Source organism: Mixophyes fleayi, chromosome 9 (assembly GCF_038048845.1).
Source record: "Mixophyes fleayi isolate aMixFle1 chromosome 9, aMixFle1.hap1, whole genome shotgun sequence".
In the NCBI taxonomy this organism is placed as follows: Eukaryota; Metazoa; Chordata; class Amphibia; order Anura; family Limnodynastidae; genus Mixophyes; species Mixophyes fleayi.
The window spans coordinates 19346150-19367245 of record NC_134410.1 but is presented as its reverse complement, the minus strand read 5'-3'; the positions used below and the strand labels follow the sequence as shown (position 1 = coordinate 19367245).

Here is a 21096-nt window from a genome sequence, read left to right as displayed (position 1 = left end):
CTTAGCAAGAACTAAACTTAGCATTACTAACCTTTTCCTGAATGAAAATCCAAAAGTTACACTTTGACATTTAAACGCAGTAAGCTCTCAGTGCACGACCACACGACCAATCACAAGCTGAGCAGTGCCATCACAACCAGCGCGGACGAAGGACGCATGCATCGGACTCGACACACAAGCAGTCCACATGCACTGGTTTAATGGTTCTGCTGCCAACCTGCTGCGCCTGACAGGGCGATTCAAGTCCACGTGGACCAAACATCAAAAGTTACTTTTAAAACTTAGAAAATCTGTTGAAAAAAGGTGTCAGTTCTCAGTTCTGTGAGTTTTATGACAAAAAAGCACTGATATATATATATATATATATATATATATATATATATATATATATATATATATATATATATATATATCAATATGCACTGAGTGATGGAGAATACCCCCAAATGGTTGACAGCTCATTCTGTAAATGAGATGTCCACCTGTCTTGTTTTGCCCTGGTAGGACATGAACACAACATTGGGGGTAGTAGAGGGGCAGAGTGTCTGACGTTGACAGCAGTAAGGGGCGTGGTCCCACCACGTGTAGTAACCTCTGACAGCTGTCTGGTCTGCCACACGTAACATGGCCGCTGTACGGTAACACTGAGGTCACACTGTTTGCCAATTCCCTGAGTAAAAAACAGCTATCCATCCTCCTATTGGCTCTGTACCCGTCCCCGTCTGATTGGCTGCCTGCTCCCGCAGTCCTGATTGGTTCCAGCTCCGCCCGGCTTTCTTGGGATTGGCTGCCGTGCGCAGTGCGGGGAAGATGGCGGCCTCTCTGGTGCCTGCGTGCGGGAGGTCGGTGCGGTGGTTGCCCTCAGCCCGGACACTGACAGGATGCCGGCAGCTCACCACCGAACCAGGGGGGAGTATAACCGGGGCAGTGCTACAGGACAAAATACGAACTCAGAGCAAGGAGGTGAGATTCCAGGAGTTTGGACAGATACAGCCTCCATCTGTCATACAGTGACCTCCAACCTCTATATACTAACCCTCCTGTCCAGTGCCTCCACCCTCCTGTCTAGTCCCCCCCCCCCCTGTGCCTCCTACCCTCCTGTCCAGTCCCTCCACTCCCCCGCCCTGTGCCTCCTGCCCAGTCCCCCTGCCCTGTACCTCCTACTCTCCTGCCCAGTCACCCCGCCCTGTGCCTCCTACCCTCCTGTCCAGTGCCCCCTCCCCTCCTGTCCAGTCCCCCCGCCCTGTGCCTCCTACCCTCCTGTCCAGTCCCTCCACTCCCCCGCCCTGTGCCTCCTGCCCAGTCGCCCTGCCCTGTACCTCCTACTCTCCTGCCCAGTCACCCCGCCCTGTGCCTCCTACCCTCCTGTCCAGTGCCCCCTCCCCTCCTGTCCAGTCCCCCCGCCCTGTGCCTCCTACCCTCCTGTCCAGTCCCTCCACTCCCCCGCCCTGTGCCTCCTGCCCAGTCCCCCTGCCCTGTACCTCCTACTCTCATGTCCAGTCCCCCCGCCCTGTGCCTCCTACTCTCATGTCCAGTCCCCCCGCCCTGTGCCTCCTACTCTCCTGTCCAGTCCCCCCGCCCTGTGCCTCCACCCCCCTGCCCAGTCCCCCCGCCTTGTGCCTCCACCCTCCTGCCCAGTCCCCCCCGCCCTGTGCCGCCTACTCTCCTGCCCAGTCCCCCCGCCCTGTGCCGCCTACTCTCCTGCCCAGTCCCCCCCACCCTCCTGTCCAGTCCTTTCACCCTGTGTTTCCACCCTCCTGACCAGTCACCTCCTCCAACCTATGTGGTGTCAGCTACACCCTGTGTAATGCCTCCTGACTAGTGTCTCTGCCCTGTTCCTCCACATCATGTGATGTATCCTACATCCTGTGTAATTCCTCCTGTTACCTGCACCCTCCTTACCAGTGCCCCCACTCAGTTCCTCCACCCCATGTAATGTCACCTGTCCTAGACTGTATGCGTTGTGCAGGCTGGCTGGGACTGTAGGTATTACATAGGGTGGAGATGACCGGCACTGTTGTGGAGGTGACCAGAACACATTGTGTGATGCCCACTCCTGCCCAGGGATTATCTTCAGGGGGTCCATGCAGGGTTGACAACCTGGCTTCAGTTTATAAAAATACTCAAAATAATATTCACATGCCTGCTTGTTAGGTAGTAATTGTTTAGGACATGCTTATTTTATAATAGTAATTAAACTACTTTTTACTATTGAAATGAAAACCTGCACATTCCTGATAACCCAGCTGTCATCTTCTGCTTGATCCAGTGACTTCTCAGGTAAAACTGAAGTCTCTGATATCTTCCCTGTAGCCTCTTCCTCTGTAATCCAACCTACCCAACACTTCCCTCCCTCCTGATCTCCTGATATTGCTGCATCCCTGATAAACAACGTGTCATCATTGCTTCCTCTCTCATCCTTCAGCTCCAGCCACTGGTTGGCATCCCTCATCTGTGCAGCTTTGCTGTTCCCTTCTAACAATACAAGTGTCCTGTTCCCCATATTCACCCCAGGTGCTATGTCTCCACCTCACAGGTCTCCGAAGTCCCCCAAGGTACTCCCGAATCTGAAGAGCAGCAGAAGGAAAACAAAGCGAAGGCCAAAAAGTTTGTTCTGAGGGCGGCCGGACTCATGGGCGTTTTGGGGAGTGGGTTTATGGTGTATACTTTCGGTGAGGTCACTGTATTGTATTAGGGCCTGTGCTCTTCTATAATCTGTAATGTCCTTTCCTCCTTGGGGGTTTATATTTCCCTTACATCTCCATTTTGTTGTTTATGCAGGTAGCAGCTCTGTGGATGAGCAGGGAAACAAGGTAAAAAGTCATGTGTGGACATCATGTAATGCTTTTTGTGTGTACAGCTATATCATGCCATGATGTTTTCTTGTCTCTTGGCATCAGTTCCCTTGTCTTGCCTTTAAACATATTGCTGTTTTAAATTTAGTTGGCCAAGTCTCTGAATATCGGTGGTTTGCAAAAATTGCTCCTTTTACCCTGTGGAGGTAATAGATTAGGTGTTATTGCCTTCACACATGACTATATTTCTATACATAGACCACTGTTTACTTTAGCATTATATGGGGCGTATTTAGTTAAGACAACAGATTGCTGTTGCGATCATAGAGTGCCAATACGGTACCGCAGCATCATGGATGGTGCGAAGGGAAATCCATCCACGCAGTTGCAGTAACGGGAAGTGTGCAGCCGCTTGTAACAGCGATCTGCGTCTTAATTGAATACCCCCCTAAGTGGTGGTGGCCTTCTCAGAGCTTGTGCAGCAACCAAGAACCTTGGAGAGTTTTTATATTCACTTGCTGCTAAATGCAAATTCACTGTGGCAATGCGCATGTTTTCTGAATGTTTGTTGTTACTAGTAATGGGAGGTGATACTGACAAACATTGTTTTTCTTTTTTTTGTTTTGTAGCCAATTTCTGAAGCCGTCTTGCGTGCTCTCAGACATATAGGATTACTTTCTTTTTATTTTTCTGTACTACAGAATTCAAAAACACACACATTTTAGTTATTTATATTTGTTTACTTATAGTGGAGGGTTCCTAGTCTCCTAATCCTAACCCGCCTTATCATCATCAGCTATTTATATAGCGCAACTAATTCCTCGGAGCTGTACAGAGAATTCGGCCCATCTGAGTTGGTCTAAATTCCCTAACACACACACACACACTTTTTTTTTTTTTTTTTTTATTGAAGCCCAAGGTGCTTCATAACAACCAGTGTAGTGCAAAACCGTGCTGGGGTCTTGGGCCTTTAGACCCTTCCCAAAAGAGAGAGGGCCTTGTTCATCCCCTTCCCCCGGAGCCAAGAGGGCCCCTTAGGGAGCAAGGGTCTTCAAGGCTACCTCCTCCGCAAGGCTCGGGCAGCTCCCTTTACCCCGAGATCGGCTGAAGCTTCCGGGGGGGGGGGCTGGATCTTCAGCACCCCCACTCCCAAGGAGGGAGCCTCTGACAACATACGGAGTGAGCAGCCCATAAGGGTCATGCCCAAACCCAAAACATGCAAATGAAAACCAAACAAAGTGAAATCCGTGCATAGGTGCTATATGTTCGATAAATAGTGCCCATAGGCCCCATTCTCATGGCCGGAGGGTGTAAAAATTATTCTGGCCTGGACCAAGAAATAAAAGTGGTGCAGGGTTCACTCAAGTGTATTGTACTTCGTGCCCTACTCTGTGCAACGTGATAGTGGGTCGCCACCACCCGTGCATTTTTATGTCCCCTCCGGGCCTTGTACCCTGGAGGCATAAACACCTTGAGCCACCAAGTCACCACCGGGCTTCTGGCCTCAGACCAAGGAGACCCACCCCTTTCAGGGCATCCTGATTCCACCCCTACTTAGGCAGGTACTACGCTTGATCTTAGCCAAAAGGCCAAGAAGTGGCACACACACACACATACTAAGATCAATTTAATAACAGCCAATTAATGTACTAGTATATTTTTGGAGTGTGGGAGGAAACCGGAGCACCCTGAGGAAACCCACACAAACACAGGGAGAACATACAAACTCCTCACAGATAAGGCCATGGTCTGGAATCAAACTCATGACCTCAGTGCTGTGAGGCAGAAGTGCTAACCACTGAGCCTCTTTGCTGCCCACTTACAATAATATTTATGGACGTTCTGTAATTGACTTATGCAAAGACTGAGATAAATGCATAGTAATCCGGTCACAAGACTTTGTAGTTTTGATATAATTATACGATGTACCTGTATATTGTGACTGAGGCACTTAAGCACAATACATTACTATTACTGGGTACATTATAAAAATGTTTGCCACTAGGGGTCAGTGTACTTAAATAATTTATCTGTTTGTTATATTTAGGACAAAATATACAGTAAAAGCCTTCTTATAACAATATTCACATGATTGCTGTCTTAAAAAATAGTATATCATAAACCCAAGAATGAGGAATTATTATTTTTTTTGGAATATTGTTTATTTATTTTTTTGCCAGAGATGAATGCTTCTTGTATTATTGACTATGATATAACCGTTTGGTTTTTTAGCAAGTAGTGATGTATTATGTTTTTTGCTCAGAGGTAAAATTTCTCCTCTTAAGATTTTGAAGGAGTGTTTGCATATAGAGAGGAGAGTGGCATTATATCTGTAATTGGATATGAATGGAGTGTACCACTAGTGGGCAGTGTTGTTCAATGTGGAACTATAACGGGACATTTACATAGTCCTGAGTGCTTATAACACCAGGGCACATTGTCTTTCTTTGTTTATGCTAGTGGGAGCACATAATGTGAGATAAATGCACAGTGCAGCTTAATTAGCTGGCTTTCCATAGGGGGTCAGAATTCTTCTGTACTTTACATATGTTCACTTCTAGGTTGATTGATGTTTGTGCCTCAGTGGTTCATATTGAATTAACAATCTGCAATCTCATGACTATGGGACTGATGTGAGTGAGTCTCTGTACAGCGCTGCGGAATTAGTGGCGCTATATAAATAAATGATGATGAATATTGGTTCAGATTAGTCTCTGCCTCTGCTATGATGTACTTGATTTGTGCTTTGTTCTTCCGAGCACTTACTGATTCCTGTGATATTATGTGCCCACATTTAGTACTCTGTTTTTTTATTTTATTTACTTTTTATTGCTCTGCAACCACAAACTATAATAACAGTACAGATTTTATTCTTCTTATTGGTTGTTTATATAACCCTGCCATATTACAGAGCAAGGTCCGGACAATATTGTTCACTCGCATCAGTCCCTGCCCCGCTGGAGCTTACAGTTAAATTCCCTAACACACACACAGACTAGGGTCCATTTTAGTCGGAGCTCAGTTAACATACCAGTAGATCTTTGGTGGAAACCGGAGCACCCGGAAGAAACCCATGCAAACACAGGGAGAACTTAGACTTCACACTGATAATGTCCAGATTGGAGATCGATCTCATGACTCCGGCAGTAGCACTAACTCCAGCAATACTAACCATTGTGCCACAGTGTGAACCACTTACTATCGGTACTAAAAGAAAAAATATATACAGGAATATCTGTGTGGTGCCAAAGTAAACATCCAAATCTATACCCGAACCACCTACTGCTCAGTTCAGTATGCTCTGTGCCAGGACTCCCACTTCATTTGCTCTTTCTGAATTATTTGTGTGTTCCTAAAAATCAGTAAAGTAGTGCAGCCCAGGTAACTGCGGTCATTTTGGAGGGTTCGTTATACACCCCAGCTTTGCCACATAGCTGACATTGTCTAGGGACACTTGGATAAAGTAGTCACACGCCAACCTTCTGGTAGTGCCACAACCTTTACTATATAACCTATACAAGGCCGCATTATCGGGAAGTTGTTTCCCAGGCCCCCTGCTCTGTCCCCGGGGTCAATGTGATAGCACAAGCATATACAGAACTTACTCCAGGGTTGCCTGGCTGAATGTGTAGATCTCGGCTTTTATGCTGGTACTCTCATCAGGCCCAACGCTGGTTCTCAGTCATTGCTTGACAGACCACACCTAGTTTATCATAAGAGGGGTATTGCATGTACAGTAGGTTAATTGGCTGCTATCAAAATTGACCCTTGTCTCTGTGTGTGTGTGTGTGTGTGTGTGTGTGTGTGTGTGTGTGTGTGTGTGTGTATGGTAGGGACTTTAGACTGTAAGCTCCAATGGGACAGGGACTGATGTGAGTTCTCTGTACAGCGCTGCGGAATCAGTGGCGCTATATAAATAAATGGTGATGATGATGTTGATTGCATGGGCACTTAGAGCATATAAACGCAGAGTTCAATACAAAGGCACCCTCACATAGTGGGCACTGTAGACCCAGATTTCATGGTGCTGGCTGTACCCCTGTCTCTCCCCCAGCCACATTGCCTTGACACACACACAGTTGTGTTATCTTTAAACATGACTTTGAACTCCACTTTTATCTCTGTCTCGGTAATGCAAACTCCAAATCTCATGTTATTAAGCAGAAGTGTGTGTGGTCCCAAACTATGCTAAAAATAGCATCACTTTTATACAGATGTCTTATGGATTACACAGAATGAGCTCAGTAAATAATTAACTAAAGGGGCTACTTTCAAAATGAAACTGAAAGCATATCATTTAGGATATTATAACACCGCATTTCAGGATAAGGTCTAATTTAATTTTTCAGTTAAAAAGGTTTAAATCTGTTTTTGTTTTTTTTTATATATGTTCTGTAAGCTAAATATGGTTATAATTTTAGAAACTTAATATCCATGACCATCGTTTTCTCCATTTAATCCCTATAACACTAATCTACCATATATCCCATCTTGCTGCTTTATCGTATATAGTCACTGGTTGACCTAAACTCGGCCTGGTGCTTTTGCTGATTAGAGTGCAATGATTAATAAGAGTCTGTACTGTGCTTCCCATATGATGTTATATATTGTACAGGTCTTTTATGAGCAGCTGCGGTGTCGGTCACCTCGCTTTATTAAGGCTTCCGTGTGTCCCAGGACAGTCCCATTTTTTTTTTTCTCTCTTTAAATCACAATATTTATTTTCCAATAATGAAGTCTGCTAATGAACCTGAATTAACATGGTGAGCAGCGATGGGTTCCAAGGGTCTTACCTTATTTGGAATCTAAAAGGAAGAGCTGGTTGGATTTTACGACCTGAGCAGACTTCCTCTCCCAAGGGTGTCAAGGTTTTTATTAGGAAATGATGGGAGCCCTACTCATCAGGTATATATTGGCGTGCTCTAGTAGTCTTACATCTGAGCCGTATTAAACTTTCTGGCTGCCTGGTGTGAGATTTGGTCTAGGCTTTAATTTGCTGGGCCTGGGAATGTCCCACACATCCCTGAGTCCTCTTCACAGAGACGTGTCAAGTGTGTCCCTTTAATCCAAAGACTTGACTTCAGACTATCCTGAGACCCCAGCCACCAGTCAGACCACTACCTTTTGTTCCTCTTTGATGCAGGGGAACATGTATGGACAGGGTAAATAACAGTTATTTTAGTACTAAGAGCAGACTGTGAAGAGGAAGTTCTCGGACATTGCAGGGCTGTATATAAATTGTACTTTTGCTTTGAAGATTCCACAGTGATGTTGGATGGAACGAGTGATATGGACCGGAATGCTGCAGAAGGCGTCCCTATATAAATGCCTAGTATAAATGAAGACGTTCCTATAATACGTATAAACACACATAAATTATATAGGATAATGTCCTCGTAGCTCATACAAATTATGATAATTTAAGTCCTTGTGACCATACAACTCTTTTATATTGTGCGATTGAAGCGTTTAGACAAGACCCTGAACTTATAATATCTATAATAATCTATAATTAGAACTACTATGATATTGCTAAGTATTTATACAAATATATATTGTGCTGGAAACAATGACAAGCCAAGTGTTCCATTTAAACCCTTTTATTTAACCAGGACATAGTTTCAGGTTCCTTTTATCGGAATTCTTAAAATGAAGCAAAAGTTCTTAGAGAACACCCATAAACTGTGCAATCTTGGGACACTTTTTTGTTTTTGTACTGTTCTTAGTGGATTAATTGACTGCTTTCCCATTAAATATAGGAATAGGTGACAACGTGGCTGCTTCCACTGTATGCAGGTGACCGATGTGTGTGTGTGTATGTATGTATGTATGTATGTGTATATGTATGTGTATATATATATATATATATATATATATATATATATATATATATATATATATATATATATATATATATATATATATACACAGTTTATAACATGATTGGCTCTATACAGTAAAATAAAGTGAGATGATAAATAAACTACTGTCTAATAAATGTATTATGGGTGCAGGTGTTTGTCCATACAGGCCATATTCATGGTGATTTTGTCATATATAATAATATAGACACAGATTAAGGTTTAGGGCAATGCGCAAGTAGTATATTGAGTCTTTTGCTCATTTGGCTGGGTAATTCCGTCATTATCCAGGTATCTCAGTCATTAAAGGGCCTGTGGGGCGAGACATATATAGATGTAAGGAAGCCGTTCTCTTTAATGTCTGAGTCACACCATCAGCCTGTTGGCTCCTCTGCTTCCTCTTCCGGCCTTTGATATGCATGGGGTTATCACCTTGCTTGTCCCTGGCACACTCCTAGGTGTGTAAGGTGGAAACAACCTTTGTTTCTTTGATGTTTATTGTGTGTTTAACAGCACACTTATCAGCTGGCCTTCCTCTAACAGTGTGTGTATAATTATGGTGTCCCTCTATGTCTGCACTGCAGTGCCTTAGATGAAAGTCATTCAGAGATCTTCAAATCCTTCTTCTAATGTCTCTGAAATTCTGTTTTTGCTTTTAAATTTTAAATGGAATTTACAATCTCTTTGACTGTGTACTTACATTGACAAATCTGTTTATTTCTCAAAAGTGTGTATTTAATTTGGAGTATTTTTGTTTTTTGTGTATCATCATCATTAACATTTGTTTATATACCGTCAGCGTATTCTGTAGCTCTTTATATATGGGAACAAACACAATAATACAACAATACTGGGTAATACAGACAGAGGTAGGAGGACTCTGCTAGCAAGGTTACAATCTATGGGACAATGGGAGTTAATACATGAGGTTAACTCTACATATTGCGTATTGGTCCAGCTAGATTGGAAAGGTAAAAAGTGCTTAGTGGGCTATATGATCAGGTCTCATAGGAATGTTGGTCAGGGGGTCAAAGGGTTGTTGTCGTCTTGTGTAAAGGGTGGTAATAGGGTTACCTAGGGAAATTAAGATGCTGGTTGAGGAATATTATAAGCTTGTCTGAAGAGGTGGGTTTTCAGAGAACGCTTGAAGGTTTGAAGACTAGAGGAAAGTCTTATTGTGTGAGGGAGGGAATTCTGCAAAGTGGGTGCAGCCCGAAAAAAGCCCTGTACCCGGGAATGGGAGCATGTAATGACTGTGGATAAGAGGCACAGATCTTGTGCTGAACGGATATGTCAAGTTGGGAGATATTTTGAGACACGTGAGAAGGTGTATGTGAGTGCAGTTTTGATGATGGCCTTGTAGCATAGAAGTATTTTATATTGCACATGGTAAAAAAAAATAAACAGGCATCCAATGTAGAGATAGACAGACAGGGTGACTCAACAGAGGAAGAACGATTTGCAAGGAAAATCAAATTAGGCCGCTGCATGCAAAATAAATTGTAGGGGCTCGAGTCTGGATTTGGGGAAGACCAGGATAGAAGGAATTGCAATAGTCAATGCGGGAGATGATGAGTGCATGAATTAAAGTTTTTGCAGCGTCTTGTGAGAGATATGTACATATTCTGGAAATGTCTCTTTTTAGATGTATGTAACATGATGTGTGTATATGTAATCGTATCGTCTTTATACAACTCTTAGTTTGCGTGAAATCCTTCACCTCTATTTATTATTTAACTGATTATTTAAGTTTGTGTGAAATGTATTATTTAAGTGAACAGCCTATGTAATATATTGCCATTTAAAATTCAACATCTTCAAAATCTTTCATAGTGTAGAACTAATCATTTATTCTATTATTAACATAGACTACGAGCTCTGGCAGCCACATGCATGCTGGTGCTTGTAGTACTACAAGCTCCAGTATGCCCAAAACACTTACTGGCAGCCTGAGCGTGCTGGGATCTGTAGTGCACCACGGACAAAATGATTTTAGGTGACAGAGGCTGTCTGACTGCCATGATCTTTAGTAGATGTTTTAAAGGGCTGGTGAAATATTTACTCAAAAGTGGTGTATGGATGGTTTTGCCCACAACAATTCTACTGTCTTTCTAGTGCAGGCTAAAAAGTGTAATGCTAATATCTTGTTTCTACCTCTAATACCACCTTGTCCTGTGTACCAGTTTTCATAAATGTCCCAGCCATCCGTCCTGCACACACTAACTAATAGACCCAACTTTCTGGGGGTTTGATGACTAATTCTGTAAAGGATTGAGATTTAATCTATTTTATGTTATCTTCTACTGAGAAAAATGTAGCTGTTGTGGTTAAAATTGGTAAATAATTGATTAATAACGGTTTACTGTTTGTTTTTTATTTATTTTTTTTTTTATTTACTTTGCTCTTAACAACCAAAAAGCATTGTAGACTCCCTAGGTGAAACAATGACTCAAAATATGAAGCAATGGGACATCCTTCCATCCAGTTTTCCTCCACGTTTGATAGATTACAATCTAGGGGTAAATGTATCAATGTCCGGATTCTTCAACTCCGGCGAGATCGGCGTCTTCAGCGCTTAAATTTAAAGCAGCGCTGCCTTGTAAAGGGAACAAGGCAGCGCCGCTTTAAATTTAAGCGCTGAAGACGCCGATCTCGCCAGAGTTGAAGAATCCGAACATTGATACATTTACCCCCTGGTCTGAACAAAGGTGTTCAGTGACTTGCTAAGGTGCTCTAGCCTTAACAACAGTCATTCGTGGTTACAAGATTATTATTATTATTATTATTATTATTATTATTATTATTATAGTATCTATGTCTGACATAAACTAGCCTTATTTTATATGGTTAGACATACATTTAATATTTTGTGGTCTGTTTAACTCTATAAATTGTTTAACTCTATAAATATATACATGGATGGGAAGTTTTGTGAGCAGTTGCAGTGTGAATGTTGCATTGTGAGTTCTAGGTCCATGGACGGCCAGCTATAACCTTCCGCATTAATCCCTCTTCTCTTCTTCCTTTAGATACCTGATGAGTTTGACAATGGTGAGTTAAGAAAACATAATATTTTCTAACTTCTTAGAAATCCTTCCCGCTCCACCATCTGTAATCTCATCGTCGTGGCTGCCGTGGAACTCTGTACTGGGGCACAGCATATGACGAGCTTGTTATTTAGCAAGTAAAGTAACTACTGCGTATTAATACAGCTCAATGACTTTGTATTACCGAGATGGATAAAACACAGAAACTATACTTATACAGCATGCTGTCTATCCAGATTTCACCAAGTACGTCCTCTAATGACACCCTACGCATTTCACACTGTAAGGAACTTTACAAGGTTAAAAGTCCCCTCCTGAGGAAGTCTTTTAGGAACTTGAAAATTGCTTATCCGAGTTGGAAACATTGGTGGTACTATTGGGATCATCAGGGATCTATAGTGTAATTCACTGTGATTCCTCATGGAATATATGAAATAAAAATAGGGATACACTTGGAGGTTTGAGTATCTGTACTTTGTGACTTGAATTTACTATGGTTTAGACCTGCCCGAGGAATAGTCTGTAAATCTGGTTCTACTGTAACAATTGTCATTGTAGTGTAGTAATGCCATCATATGTTCAGACCATATTGGAAAACCAAGAAAGTGAATCTCTCCTCGCAGCATACGACCCATCACTGCTTCAGAGCAGATCCTCTCTCCGCCACCCCCCTCATGCTCTGTTATATATTTTCTCCTTTATCACACACCATTGTATCACATTATTCTCACTGTTCCTGTTTCAGATCCTCCTGTTGTACAGCAGATGAGAAGAACATACCAATACTTCAAAGATTATCGGCAGGTGAGTTTACCCATTATGTCCCTCTTGTCTCCTCTCTTCATTGTCACTTACATTTTTGTCTCTTTCCTTCTTGTACTAGATGATAATAGAGCCCACAAGTCCCAAGCTTCTGCCAGATCCTTTGAAAGAGCCGTATTACCAACCACCCTACACCCTAGTTCTAGAGCTGAAAAATGTTCTGCTGCATCCAGAGTGGTCGGTAAGTGACCCAAACCATTGATAACTCACCCTGTCCTTTCTATTTGCCCTTTTCATCCCAGCTCTAATATTTGTTTTCCTATTCGATGTGAAATGACCCTCGTTTATCGTACCAATTTTCCTGTTCTAATATTGTTCTCTGCTCTCAGTTAGAAACAGGTTGGAGGTTCAAAAAGCGAGCAGGAATTGACAACTTGTTCCAGCAACTAGCTCCTCTGTATGAGATTGTTATATTTACCTCTGAAACAGGCATGGTACGTGTGAGCATTGTATAGCTTCTATATTATCTGCCTCTGTCCATGCTTTGATCCCTTAACCTGCCCTCCTAGTCTATTGCCACCTCTGACTGCACCTTGCTTCATCTCCAACCTCACTTTCCCCTTGGTGGTTATTTCAGTGTTATGTCTATAGAGATATGTTGCCTTCCACATGGATTACTTCCGTCTCTACTTAAACCCCCCAATATATGTGTCCCTTTCCTCAATCTCTACTTAATGTCTCCTTGTTGCTCTTCCTCTCACACATCATATTTTCTTCTTTCCACTATATAAGTAAAATGCATTGTGTTTTTATCCTTCAGACTGCATTCCCTCTTATCGACAGCATTGACCCTCACGGTTTCGTATCATACCGACTTTTCCGTGATGCCACACGCTACTCAGACGGACATCATGTTAAGGTAACCAGGGAGTGTGCTGCGTACTAAGTTTATGGATCACCATTACCTATAGGCAGATTTATCAAGTATCCAACGTAAGTTGTCATCGGGTATCTCCTCATATTTAGCTGTGTTTTGCCGTATCCGTTACACGTTTCAGAACACTCGGATTCAGTAATGTCATTCTACTAATAGGCAGATGCTTTAGGCCATCCTCTAGAAATTATGATCCACTTGGCACCAGCAACTTTTAAAAGAGTTTGTTGTCTTTCGAATGACTTTAAAATGTGATTGAAACTCCAGCTTTTCAGAAACTCTCCAGCTTTTCAGTCCCTCGTTCCAGTTTGGCAGGGGTCCTTCCTCTGCACCAAGAGCCCTGGATCATTTTTATTTTTATATTAAAGTTGAAAAAAAATCTTAAAATTTGTTGATACCAACTGGTTTGTACACACTCTACTGTAACGAAGTAAGATTATTCAACTTGATTGACAACACATAGAATTAAACTAGTAAGATAAAACAATGTATTTAGTACGAGTTACAGAATGACATGTACAAGTCAAAAAATGTAAGTAATCTGACAGTGGACTTGCCCATAAAATTACTGATCTAGTCAGTTGAGTGACCTGATCACATTGAGCCTGGTTGGTGGTTTGGCCTAACATACTGGCAAATTGCAGACATAGAATAACCAAATTTTCAGGAGGTCCCTATCTGCCCAATCCTGATGGTACCAGCTTGGCCTAAAATGACCAAATGGGCCTACCAGATTGCTGCTTATATGCGCAGCTTGACGGTAAAAAACTTTTTCCCAAAATCAATGTCATGTATGGTTCAAGCAGACCAGTCTTTGTGTATTTCCTGGAGGTGAAAGCAGAGATGTTTGAACAGATATATATTTTTTTTTTATAACATTCGTCTTGCTTAGGACATCTCGTGCCTGAACAGAGACCCCTCACGCATAGTGATTGTGGACTGTAACAGAGAGGCATTTAAACTACAGCCTTACAATGGCCTGTCTATAAAGAAATGGGACGGGAACTCGGAGGACCGGGCACTTTATGACCTTACTGCATTCCTAAAAAGTGAGTGTGTATTGAATGAAGGTAACGGATCATAGGAAGAAACAAGCTTGTTCCACGCGTTTTATGTATTTTTATCCCACTCGTCTCTTAATCCATGCAGCCATTGCAACAACTGGTGTAGGTGACGTCCGAACAGTCTTGGAAAATTACTCTCTGGAAGAAGATCCTTTAGAAACATTTAAGCATCGACAGACCCAGCTGCAGCAGGTAAAATGTTTCTGGAAAATGCTAGTTTGCATAGGCTTTTCCCTGATTAAAAACATACTGCAGGCCAATTATTTCCCTATGAAATTTTCCTTAGTGCATGTGTGTGTGTCTATCTGTGGTACGGAAATTAGATTGGTAACTCCACCGGGATAAGGACTATTGTGGACGAGTAAATTGTCTGTAGGGCTGTGTGTTATGTTGCGGAACTATATAAACAACGGCTGATAATGAATGTAATAACTCTGTGTTCTTATCTCTCAGGAAGAGCAGCAGAGGCTAGCGGAACTCTCCCAGCTCACCAAGAGACAGCCAATGTCGTTGGGTTCTATCGCCAGCCGCTTTTGGCCTCGTTCCAAACAACAATGACCTCCCCTGTCATACGCAGACTGAAAACTGTGACCCGGCCCCACCATCCCTGTGTACATAGAGGGGGACATGTGTTTTGAATTGTGTGAATATATTAATAAAACCTTTTGTAGACGTATTCTCTGAATCCTTTCTACATCCCATCCAGTTACACTAACTGCTGCTTTCACAATCAATATTTCTGCCCATCCTTGTTTTATCAGACATTTTCTGCCTACTGGTCTTTACCATTTCTTTTTTTGACTCCTAAATCCTTGTATTCCATAAACCACTTGTTCCTATTCTCCATTGCCCACTGGATCTCTATGTATATAGACACTGTAAATTGTGTGGGGTCAGGAATTCTGGTGTAGACTGAACACATCCTCCTGATCTTCACGGAGTTGAATCCAGCTCATGAAGTGTATATCCATAAGGAATAGGACTTCAAACACTTCCCTGCCTGCACTGGACATTGTTAGAACTATTTCAGGGGCCACGGGTGTGTTCATTGGGAACACGGTAAGTGATCACAGAAAGAAAAGCTGGTGGTACTGTCTGAGTGCTGGATAATAAGACTCGGGCCCTTATATACTGTATATTACATCAGTTGTTATTCTATAGCATCAAAACGCTGACAAGAGGAAGCTTGTAAGGAATGTTACAAATAATACAACAAAACCTTTTCAGGGTGGTCTTGCATGTCAATTATATAGGTATTAGGTTAGTGAGATTTGCATTATCTACATTAATCTGTTAATTCCAGAGGCAACTTGTTCCTAAATGACCAGAACCATTTCCTGGTAATAGTGAAGCCTCAGGTTCGCAAGGAATAACCTATTTTGGTATTTTCATTTTCTTTTTGGCAGCATTCTGTGTTAGAATGTTAGATGTTCATTGTGAATGCTGTGTCCAGCGATTATTCCAAACTGTTTCTAGCCTCATGACCAGAAGGCCAAGCTGCCATTGACAGTGGGAGTAACAGCCATAATTAATGGCCATTTATAAACCACCATTTGGACATAGGGGATTTCCAGAAAGGATCTTTTATATATGGACCAACAGTCAGAATGAGTTTAGTTTGTTACATACCAAAAATTGAGAGAAAAGCTTGTGGATATTTGCAGACTTTCTTTAGCAATTGCTGAATATAGAAACATCTGCTCTGCAAACAGGCAGTATTATTAATCTGCTCTTTATTGCCATAGTAATGTAATGTTTTTTGCTTAGACTCTTTCCCCTTTTCTATTTGTCTGATGTATACAACGTTTTTTTGCAGGGCTTTCTAGAAGCTAAGTAATGTTCTGTTACGTCTGTTTGCAAAACTCCTCATTTAAGATCTCTGAGAATACCCTGATTATACGGATAATGTGTTCATTGTCCATTTTCTGACCTTTTTATCTGCAATAGAATTTGTAAGACATGATAATTGAAGATTCAGTTCAATGATATGGGCAGCACGGTGGCTTAGTGATTAGCACATCTGCCTCACAGCACTGGGGTCATGAGTTTGATTCCTGACCATGGCCTTATATGTGTGGAGTTTGTATATTCTCCCTGTGTTTTGTGTGGGTTTTCTACCGCGTGCTTCGGTTTCCTCCCACACTCCAAAAACATACTGGTAGGTTAATTGGCTGCTATCAAAATTGACCCTAGTCTGTCTGTGTCTATGTGTGTGTGTCTATATTAGGGAATTTAGACTAAGCTCCAATGGGGCAGGGACCGATGTGAATGAGTCTCTGTACAGCGCTGCGGAATTAGTGGCGCTAATTAGATGATGATGATGATGAAATGTGGAGGAATAGCAGTGGTGGATAAGTGGAGGGGTGTAAGTGGTCTGTCCAAAGGTGAACAACCCCTATAGTCAGAAAATCTGCTTTAGAACCCATCGTACAGTTTATAATAATGTATTAAATAAAGTAAATTTGTATTTGAATATAAGGATCTTCTGCAAACAATGAAAATGTATTATTTGACTAATTTTGAGTTCCTCTCCACTCCGTGAGTTTGTTTTACTGCCCAAACACGCTTTGTTGAGGCCTGGGAGAGGAACTTGAGCGGTACCCTCAACTCTGTTCTTTCGGATGAAAGCTTTCAAGGTTACTTGCATGCTCACTGAAAACTTCAGACACCACACAAGATATGATATAGGCGTCACAGAATCTTAAACAAATTCTGTGTCTGCTCTTTGTTGGAGGTGCAATTCTGCTATAGGTTTTTCATTCCATCTGTGGTGGAGATGTCCCACGCTTACCTTCATCTAGAGAGGAAACACTAAACCTCTGCAAGTCCATTACAGGTGGCCCCAGCTTGGCTTAAATTTTTTTTAAAAAAAAACTCACAAAAATAAAACCCACTCCTTAAACATCTCAATGATGTGGCTGGGGTGCTGATCCTGTTTCTTTCTACAACGACCTACCTGCGGTCGAATGGTTTAGACAGATCGTTTTTTTGCAAATGAAACTACCCTCAGCCACATAGATTTCAGGAGGTTATCTCCACCCTGTAAAGATGGCTCAAATTTAAGGAATTGGGAAGAGTAAGCACACGTTAGTCCACCAACATCTTAAGCTTGTCCTCCGTATCTGCCAAAGATGTCCTTGTTACCCCATCCCCTGCAATTGGGCTCTCTATTGCCAATCGCAGCGCTAACCTCCTCTCTCCTCTCTGTATTACGGTGTTTATCAACCCAATTCCCCCTTTACGTTTGTTTCATTAGTTATTCTCTCTATTTCCTTTGTCCATGTTTTATAAAAAAAAAAGGAACTTTATACAGGCTCTTGATAGGTCGTTTACCTTCAACACACAATCATCAATATCAACATTTATTTATTTTAGCGCCATCAAATTCTGTAGCGCTTTACAATTGGGAACAAACAGTAATCAAACAATATTGGGTAATACGGAGAGGTAAGAGGGCACACAATGTCATTTTTGTCCAGTATTGTTTAAAATATATAATAAAAATGAATTTATTAAATTGAAATATACAGCAATTTTGTAAAAAGATTTTGGATACTGTTTTTGTCATAGGTGAAACCCCTGCACTAGATTAATGTAAAAACATGACTGATTTCCATCACGTCTGTTCTATGTACACTATGCTATGAAAAAAAAAATCATATTATATTCTCCACGTTTGCTTATTGTCATACATTTGTATGGCAGCATTTTAGTTTCAGCTTGACCGTTGTGTATATGTAGCACTAGGCTTAATAGAAAATGCACGTTTTATTTCCTGAACATAAGATATAAGTGTTGGGGGGGGGGGGGGGGGGAAATGACACTGGAGATTTATAGTGGGACAGGTTTTGTTTTATGTGTGTGTGGGGAGGGGGCTGGGTTGGTGGGGAATACATAAAAGCCAAACTGTTCAATACAGAAAATGCCATGGATTTATGAGAGGGCTGAAAAGAAAGAAAGACCCAAAGCTTACACTCTGTTATCCCAAGAACTATAATACTCTGACTTCTTTTCACATAGCAAAATAGTTGTCAAAAATATTATTTCAAACAATCTCAGTCATTGGTGGATAAATCCTAACACTGTATTATTACAATTGGTAGCAATCCTAAATGAAAATACGCTGGTTAACATGGTAAAATTAGATCCTAGAAACCTTTTCTTCACGTGTGTGATTATACACATGTGTGATACAAACTAAATGCAGCTGCTCAAATCTTAATTTTCTAATTTAGTTTTTTTCAAACTGAGTTAAAAGGGGGGATAAAGGCTGAATTAGAATGGTGAGAAAACATTACGTTTATAGAACCTTGGAGTCAGTGGTAACAGCTGCCCCTCTATTGATGAAGGACCGAGGGTCAGTGTGCTGACAGCTGGACCTAACTCCCTCTGTTACAGGCGTGACAGAGAAGGAGAGGCCAGGTCCCAGAGGACAGGCAATATGTGGGCAGTTATCGGGAGAGGATGGAGGGAAGATCCAGGGGTTTAAGGAAGGGGGGGAGACTATGGGTGCTGTGTCACTCTGCCTATAGAGCATTGTAGATCTTTCAGTGGCTCTAACCCTGTTAGTTGTGCTCACGCTAATGGGCACAGGTTTTAATCTGCGCTGCATATACCTCAGTAGCTGTGTTGAGAGTTGTAGTGTTGTTTGTGTACTGTATTGTGCTGTTATACCAAGTACTGTCTTGTTTGGTCTCTGCACGGTGCTGCGAACCTAATTTGGCACCCTGTAAATGTTAAAAATACCTGCACCCTGTGCAGCATGACTCTTGCACAGAAAGTACGTAGTGCTTATGAAGAGCAATCATTGGGTGTAGGATTGTGTAAGGCAGGGTACACACTGCATGTTTTTCACCCAATCATCGCACCTGTCACACAATAAACGACAGTTCAGCCTGATATAGCATTACTGTGTACACTCCAATGATCAACCATTATCACTCCAAAGCATACTGTGTCTTTTGATTTGATTTTATAACTAAAAATCTCTATAAAGGATGGAACGATGTCAGGCAAATTCTGCAGTGTGTACGCACTCAGGACCAGCAGTGTAGGCAGATCTCCTTAGAGTTTACAGAGTCACCATCTTTTCAGCAGATGGTTATGACAGATGAAGAGCACAGATCTGAAGGTAACCGTGTATAGTGTGTACACATGAATCGGCATGATTATCGGGACTCAAAGTCGTTGGTAAAATCGTACACGATTGTCAGGTCTTTCTGTGTGCATATGTGTATTAGTGAATGTAGGTGTCTTAGGAAATGTTTTACCAGACATGAATTTGGTCCTAACACCTATATAACTGACTACATTCTATGTTTGGTTCTTGACACCTGGGGCTAGATTTACTAAGCTGCGGGTTTGAAAAAGTGGGGATGTTGCCTATAGCAACCAATCAGATTCTAGCTGTCATTTTGTAGAATGTAGTAAATAAATGAAAGCTAGAATCTGATTGGTTGCCATAGGCAACATCCCCACTTTTTCAAACCTGCAGCTTAGTAAATCTAGCCCTTGGACTTAATCTTGTTCTTTCCGTTGTGTCATGGAAAAACAAAGGGCATAATCGTTATTGTCATCATCACAGCAAGTTAAAGGAGATGTCCAAAGGAACACATTTTCTAATATTAAGCACTGAAGTAGGGCAGCACGGTGGCTCAGTGGTTAGTACTTCTGCCTCACAGCACTTGGGTCATGAGTTCAATTCCTGACCATGGGCCTTATCTGTGTGGAGTTTGTATGTTCTCCCTGTGTTTGCGTGGGTTTCCTCCCACATGCCAAAAACATTCTAGTGGGTTAATTGGCTGTTATCAAACCGACCCTGGTGTGTGTGTGTATGTTAGGAAATTTAGACTGTAAGCTCCAATGGGGCAGGGACTGATGTGAGCGAGTTCTCTGTACAGCGCTGCGGAATTAGTGGCGCTATATAAATAGCTGATGATGATGATGATGATGATCCTTCCAAGTATCAAAATGACAATGGGCCCAGAGCAACTTGGGGGGGGGGGGGACACCCACACCCTCCCTGTGTCTGTGACTGCTAATTTGAAATTCAGTGCTCATTGTGCATTTCGACTTGTCATGTGTAAAGTGCACTAATTGTTGTCAATGTTGTCTCAATCCCTGCAGAAGCTCCCCTCTGGCAAAGTATGTTGGGTTTATACAACCCTTCCCCCCCCCCCTTTCTGTAATGTGCCCACACATTCAAGAGCAATGCTTGATCAACGCCTATAATGTGGATGTCTATCCAGTGAATCAAGTATGTTAATCTCATAACTTCAGAGGCTACTGCAATGTTTCATGGTAAATGCAGAATGCAAAACACAAAAGTAATGCAAAAATTCTCCTTCATTGAAACATATTTGTCAATCCAATCATCAGACTCCACCGTGATGAATATCCTCCAATGGAAAAGGATTCCAAACACGCTTCAGTGCTTTTACCGATCTGCATTGACACGTGTGTTCTACACTGGTATTTTCTAAGAAAGACAATATTGCCCTATTGGTTTTTTTTTCTACCTCTTTTTCTTTGTATCTGAGATATCGACCATCCAGGATATACAGATGAGCTGTTGGTCATTTTTGTAAGTAATAATCATTTTTCGTAAATATAAATAAGATAACAAATGATGGT

At 41.9% G+C, this 21096-nt stretch overlaps 1 protein-coding gene across 1 annotated transcript; it reads left to right on the top strand.

Annotated features, from left to right (window-relative positions):
• The first annotated feature begins 769 nt into the window (after nt 1-769).
• TIMM50 (translocase of inner mitochondrial membrane 50) lies at nt 770-15139 on the top strand. Its single transcript, XM_075186778.1, has 11 exons — nt 770-963; nt 2537-2672; nt 2782-2813; nt 11686-11707; nt 12449-12507; nt 12587-12706; nt 12855-12959; nt 13286-13384; nt 14292-14448; nt 14549-14655; nt 14917-15139. Exons 1-11 carry the CDS (start codon nt 811-813, stop codon nt 15019-15021), a joined length of 1095 nt encoding a protein of 364 aa, XP_075042879.1. The 5' UTR covers nt 770-810; the 3' UTR covers nt 15022-15139.
• Nucleotides 15140-21096: the final 5957 nt, after the last annotated feature.